Source organism: Carassius auratus, chromosome 7 (assembly GCF_003368295.1).
Source record: "Carassius auratus strain Wakin chromosome 7, ASM336829v1, whole genome shotgun sequence".
In the NCBI taxonomy this organism is placed as follows: domain Eukaryota; kingdom Metazoa; phylum Chordata; class Actinopteri; order Cypriniformes; family Cyprinidae; genus Carassius; species Carassius auratus.
The window spans coordinates 30,993,885-31,001,151 of NC_039249.1; the positions used below are offsets into that span (position 1 = coordinate 30,993,885).

Below are 7,267 nucleotides of genomic sequence, written 5' to 3' on the forward strand. Positions count from 1 at the left end.
CACCCCTCCCTCACACATGCTCCCATTAGGAGCCTGGCAAAGGGGCAATCTAAGGAACAGGGTGGCCCTGATAATACAGGCACGGGTTCACAGGAGTTGTTCTAACCCTAAGTACAGAATGAGAAATATAGCAACAGTGATGCTTGCCTTAGCAAACACCACCAATGAGGGTGCTGTGGGCCAGAGTAAAATTTAATGAGATGATAAAGCACAGCCACATAAATTAATCTCAAGGAGATGAGTGTTGATGAATAAGAAATTTCTCATTTCACTTCAGCTTCATCATGAGATTCTCATTTCTTGACAAGACAGAACTTGTCGTTTAGCTCAGCATCAGTGGAGAGACTGCATACTGCACAATGGGAGTGGAACCTAATTTGCAAACATTCTTATCTCTGCCTCACTGACCAGGAAAATAAAAGTCTGGCATTTTCATTTGAGCAGCATACCATCTCAACAATTATAGTCATCCATTATGATTTGTTTATCTAATGTGCTTAGAGATCTCACCGAATGGAACCAGGTATGCAGCAGGCTCACATTTAGTGAGTTTGTGTGCATGTGTGTGTTTGTAACCCACCCTGTGTAGTGACCACAGCTGGCTCTCACTCTCCTCTTCCGCTCCACTTCCTCCACTTCATCCATACAATACGGCCCACCTCAAATACCCTCCCGCACACACACACACACACACACACACACACACACACACACACACACACACACACACACACTCCTACCACAGCTGCCCTGCAGAGAGAAGGCCACAAGGCACAATGAATGACAGCTTGACCTGCTGTCTCCTCTGCATGCTCTCCTTGAAGCACCTTTACAGCCTGACCCATGAAATTTCATTTGAATGCTTCTCTCCCCCTCACGGCTCAGCATTAATAACAATCCAAATGGAAGAAGGCTGGGTAACTGTGCGAGAGTGTTTGCATATGACAATTTTACTAATAACAGAAGTAAAAGATTCATCAATTCATTAGTGCCTGCATATCAGTGTTTCCCGAACTGCTATTCACCACCACTGCTGTGGTGACACCTAAAGAAATTATCTTACTCATGTTTTTCAGATGTGATAAGAAAAAAAAAGAGCTGAAGTCTAAATTGAATGTGAAGGTAAGGAAATAAATTATCTTTGCTGGCACAGACAGCATGACCACTGTGTCTGATTTGCAAACTAATGGCTCTTTGCAAGCCTTTATGTTCTTTAAATGAAACTCATGAGTCAACAGACTGAATCAGTCAAGCAAATCCCGCACTGAATGAATCATTGAATCTCTCTGGCTGCTTGCTGAATTAACACCTGACTCATTTGAACATGAAGTGAAAGTGTTGTCATTTCGGTTATGTCTTCTTCAGAATGTATTTTGTCTCATTGTTCATATAAGAATGTGCAGTTGTAAGAAACACAATGTTTTAAGATTAATCAATGCAAGGTGAAATTAAAAGAAAATATAAACCCAAAAATGAATCACTCAAATATTAAAATATTTTTGTATTTCCTTAATAGTAATATTTCATTAATTCATTCATATTTCATATAATCTAACTGAATATGAATTTTGTGGGAAAAACACTAAGCTGTCGGTAAGGGCGGTAACCTTAAAAAAGATACTATGATGTGTACTAATATGTACCTTTAAAATACTAAAAGGCACTGTTTAGAGGTAAGTAAGGTACAACAATGTACATCCTAAAAAAATACTGTCCTAATGACAGTTTTAGTGAATAGTTTGTAACTTCTTTTCTCAGAGTGCATGTAAGTATTGCTCAATGTGTCAAACTTTGCAAACTTTTTAGCTGGCACAAACACTATATGCAATTATGTAAACTGTAATCAAGTAATTAAAGTGAACTTTGAAAATAAAACGTACTTTAAACATGGGAAACTGAACATTGAGCATTTACACCATTCTCCAGGCAAAAAAAAAAAAAAAGAGTGAAAAAAATTTCACCGAAAATGAAAATTCTACCATCCTTTACTCATGTCATTCCAAACCTGTATGATTTTCTTTCTCATAAAAAAGAGAAACAGTATTTCGAGAAATACCTTAGAAGCCAAAACTGTCTGGTTACCAGCATTCGTCAAAAAAACATTTGTATTCTGCAGAAGAAAGAAAGCCATACAAGTATGGAATTACACGAGGATAGAATTCTCACTTTATGGTGAACTATCCCTACACATTTTATTCAAACCATTTCTGTCTCTCACTATATTCATATTTACATAATAGCCATACTTCCGCAGCACAGACAATTACCTTTGAAAAACAGCTGAGGTGAACACTTCGGTTATGTCACCAAGCAAATTTACTACAATCTAATCGTATTGCATAAAGGTGAAGCACAAAGGCCTCCAACATCACAGAGTGAATGCATGTGCCCTCAGGCTTATGTTTCAGGGAGAAAACCACAGGCACTTGAAGCTGTGGGAACACACAACTGGTTGAACGGTGTGTGCTCAAGTGCATGCTGGCGCACAGGTGTTTGTACACAACTCATCACACGTCTCTACCCTCACGCACCATGGGACAGATCAACAATATGTTTCGCAATTGTCCTCAACAAATACAAAGGTACCTAGCCAGATGAGGCCTGTGTGCCAGTTCCTCTGCGACATGAGGGCTTGATGGTTTTATCTTTAACTGCACTTGCTTGATTGGTTGAGATGGATGGATACATCTAATTCAACATTAATACGTATTTTTGTGAAACCCTTTTTGGAAACCCTTGTGAAAAAAAAAAAAGGAAGTACACCATAGCATGCTTTTAAAAAGAGGAGGTTTGGAAGTAATATACTTTAAAAGATTATGCATAAGTGCAAAATAAGACACTTAAATGCATGTTATTTACAATTCAAGGAAAATGTATTATAATTTGAATTTACAGTAAATGCATTTATACAAAATGATTTTTTTTTCCATCTTTATATATAATTTCTGTTGTTATTGACATTATTGATTTAAAATGCACTTTAAAGTAGTTTATCTGACTCTGACCCTGCCTAAAACTGAACCCTGTGGGTCCTGCCTGTTTCTGGGGTCTTTCGTGTCCTGGGATGCCTGAGATGTGAGCACGTGAGAGGAGGTTATCTGGGTGTGTTATGTAAATGTCCTGCTTTCACAATGTCTGGCGCTCTTTGAAAACCTGTGTAAAATATGTAGCTCACCTCCCCGACTGTGCGCTGCCTGCTTCTCCTCTGGGACGGAGGATTGCGTAATGATTTATGCCACAAGCAACTCGCCTCCCCAGTTCACACAACACTCACAATTATTTAACAACGCACGTTTCTTTTCTTTACATTTTAGTCTGAACAATATTTCAAGTTTTGTAATTATACAAGCAGCGAAACATCTGTTTTTCTGCAACACAGATGTGTTTCTAAAAAAAAGAGTTAGATTTACATGATGTGTCAGGTGCAGATGTAATTGTTTTATAACAACTAATCCTCCTATTAAAATCCACCCTAAGCTCATAAACACAGATCTGACATTTCTCACTAAACACAAACAACTAATGAGCAGTATTTTCTTTCTACAACTGCTGGGAAAGTTGTGATTTATAGTGGAATGTTGCCATTTGTGTTGTATGCATATATGTTGTTAACACTCACAAATCAATAATAATAACAAAAAGTAGGACCGTTATTATTATGACAATTAAGCCCATTTCTCTCAACATTAGAGTAAAAACAATTATAAGTGTTATTTAAATCAGCATATAATAAAAACTCCATTAAAACTGCATTAAAACAGCATTATACTATATATTGTATTATAGTATTGTTCATGAATTGCTCAGTGTTTTGTGAGTTGATGTGTTTCAAAATCAATAAATGAAGCATTCTTTAGTATTTCAGTTTATAAGACAACACTGTGCTATGACAGATTCTCATGTTACACAAATTTTACATTTGTACATTTCTAAATACATGGATTCTCTATTTAAAGAAAAATTATAATAATAGTTTTTCCACATACATAATTATACTGCACCTTTCTTGAGCTCAAGCAATGCCATAATGCAACTTAAAGCTGAAGTGTGTTTCTTTTATGTTAAAACACTTTCTCTTTTAAGGAAGTATATAATACAGAAATTAATATTCCTAATCATATCAAAAAGACTATTGTTTGGCTTGCCACCATTTATCCAGAAGTGCATAATTTAATATCAATTCTGCCATCAGCAGAGTCGTAAACAGCATGTGACAAAGCACTCTGTAGCTCCATGAAAATATCAGAACAGTGCAGACAGGGAAATTTTATTTTATGTTTATTTCATGCTTTTGCACTGCCAAAACATCTATTAAAATATCATTAAATATTTGCAACACTGAAATCAGTGTGAAAACCTTTCGATTATTTAAAAGAATTCTGTTTGGTGATGCACAGAAATCACACACCAGCTTTAAATAGCTCATCGTAATGCATAAACCATACTGTAATGTAAAACCGATTTGCAAAGCACTTCATAATGTTGGAAATGATGCCAACCCCCTAGATTTAGATCCTGAATATTTTTCTCAAAAGAACATTGCTGTGATCACAAATACATGTATGAAGTTAACACTGATTATTGGAAGCTTATTTCTGCAACAGAACAAAATATTAAAAGGATGACAGTGAGTTTTTATCTCACAATTTTTACTTTTTCTCACAATCTCTGCAATTCTGACTTTGTCTTCAGAATTTTTTTTTTTTCAGAATAAAGTTTACATCAAGAAATTCAGATTTTTTTTAATATATGATTTTGAATTTGAGAAATGTTGGCATTTGACTCTTCTGAGAATTCTTATAACTTAGTTTTTTTTTTCAGCTTCCATACATTTTTATTTTTTTTTATTCAGTGGCAGAAAAAAGCTACCATATATTCTTATAGACATCTACATGAAAAAAAAAAAAAACTAAGACTCAGAACGGTTGGTACGTGCATAGTTATGTTCTTAATGTGTTTTGATCATGTCATTTCATTTTGATTTGCAGTAAAGGTCTTTTTTTTTTTTTACTTTGCAAGCACTCATGTTTGCCTCCGCTTTACGTTTGTTTACTGTATGCAAATGTTAAATGTGTTAAATTAAGACATGCATTGTTCATTTGAACTATCCAGCAAGGGATAATATGAAAGTAGGTTGTTGTTGCTGTTTGGTGTTTTTTTTACACCAAAGATTCGCAGATGGGTGTGATATCTGAGTCTTGACTGTGCATTGAGCTGAGTCCTGTATCTGAGTCGTCATCATTCACGTCACATGCTTTTGAAAGCCCTCTTGCCTGCTCCACCCACACACTGTCCCCCTGGAGCGGCATCAATCTGTCTGTTTCTATTGTGTTTTCCTCTTTCAGCTCCTCCTCAAAATCCAAAGAGTTGACTTTCTCCATTAAATCCTTCAGTTCTTTCTCTTTCGCCCCCCATATCTCCTGGGTCAAGTCCAAATCATTCCTTATGGCCTCCAAATCGGTGTTTAGCCGCAGACCGATGTACAAACTGGCGTCAAGCTGGGTTCTGATCCTCTCTTCTTCCAGAAGCAAGTCGTTGTCAGAAGACACATCCCCCGCTGAAGGTCCATCGTCTTTTTCTCGAGTTGTGACTCTTATAGACGTCTCTCCAGAAGTGGTTTCAGACTCTTTATTCGCGAGTTCCTCGTGTCTTCTTTTCATCCACCTCTGGTTGAGTTCCTCTTGAATCTCAGTCGTAATGCTCTCCATGAGGGCCTCGTGGTTCGCCAGCTCTTCCTCCAGTTTGATGACCTCCTCGCGTCTCTGAGCATATTCCTCAAACTGGGCGAGAGCTGCCTCTGGGCTCGTTTTTTCCCCCTCGCTAACTTTATCTGGGTTGGTGTCCACTAAATACGTATCCTGGACGTAGTTGATCCCATGCATCTTCATTCTATCAAAATGCACTTTGGCCTCATACCTTTCAATGTCCCTGTCCAGCTCTTTTATCCTCTCAATCTGCTGGCGGATGGTGTGATCTTGAGAAACGACCAGGTGCACAAGGGTCTCCATCTTCTCCGTGGATGAGGAGTCTTTAGACGCAGCCTGCGCCCGCTTCTTGTTGATTTTATCCAACTTTCTGAACGCTTTCCTGACTATCCGTCTCTGTTTGTCCTGTGACAGAGCCATGGTCACTCTGGCGGTCCCCTTGTAGACGCACGGGCTCTCCTTGCTGAGAACGACGCGCGCCTCTGCGCTCCGAGGCCCGTTGCTGGGTAAAGACGCCTCGTTTTTCACCAACACGAACTGGACGTTTTCTTGTTCCTCTCCCCACGCGCTCCACAGTCGCAGTATTTTGGTTTTGTTCGGTAAAATCCGTTCAAATCCTCTCCATTTCTCCACGATGCAGTAGGACTGAGGAGAGCCCGAGAGGGACACGCGCTTCTCCAGGTTCTGCTCGTCCAGTAAGACCCGGATCACATCCGCGCAGCTCGTGCGCTTGGACAAACCCGACACGAGCTTCTCTTCGCGACAAACCCACACTGAAATTTTATTCTCCTCTGCCTCCATCTTTCAGACTGATCCCAGGAAGTCTATAAAAGTTTCTTGTTGCAGGGAATTATTCAGGTGACTTGACAAATATGATTTAAAAAAAAGGTCAAAATGTTATGGGTTAATCCTCAGTAATAAAGAAAAATCAGAATCGGCCCGTTTGGGAATTGAAGAGTTCGTCATTGTCCAGTGTTGGCAGGTTTGGTGTGTGTGCCTCGGTGTGTGTGAGTGTGTGAATGAGCGCTGACGGGACAGCGCTGCTGCTGTGAGAACGCTACACTCGTCACGTGACTCACAGCGCTTATGTGATACCTGTTGTGTGCACTTCTATTTAGAAATAATTATTGCATTTAATTTTCAAATAAAATCTATTTAAAGTGTTAAGTTTAAACAGAAAAACATTTTTAATGTTGTTTTGTTTGTCTGCTAAAGAAAGAAAGAAAGAAAGAATTTATATTTAAAATATTTAATAATGATAGTCATCATCATCCATCCAGGAAAAACAAGAAGGAGGACCTGGTAAGGTTTTGGTTGCCTACACACACACACAAAAAATATATATAATAATATAAAATAAAAAAAATAAAAAATTACGATGATAATGATAATTAAAGTCACTGAATTTATGATTCAGAAAATCATATTAATTTATTACATACATAAATGTTATTAAATGTTATTATCTTTTTGTGTGTGTGTAGGCAACCAAAACCTTACCAGGTCCTCCTTCTTGTTTTTCCTGGATGGATGGCCTTTAAGGGTTTAATTTAGTGCTGTCA

At 38.0% G+C, this 7,267-nt stretch overlaps 1 protein-coding gene across 1 annotated transcript; it reads right to left on the reverse strand.

Annotated features, from left to right (window-relative positions):
- Positions 1–3,852: 3,852 nt before the first annotated feature.
- On the reverse strand, positions 3,853–6,738 carry rassf10b (Ras association domain family member 10b). Its single transcript, XM_026268424.1, has one exon. The coding sequence runs from the start codon at positions 6,504–6,506 to the stop codon at positions 5,160–5,162; it is 1,347 nt and encodes a 448-aa protein (XP_026124209.1). The 5' UTR covers positions 6,507–6,738; the 3' UTR covers positions 3,853–5,159.
- Positions 6,739–7,267: the final 529 nt, after the last annotated feature.

What these genes read in the sequence shown, in the direction of transcription:
- rassf10b (XM_026268424.1), bottom strand. Translation starts at nt 6,506, where the DNA reads ATGGAGGCAGAGGAGAATAAAATTTCAGTGTGGGTTTGTCGCGAAGAG.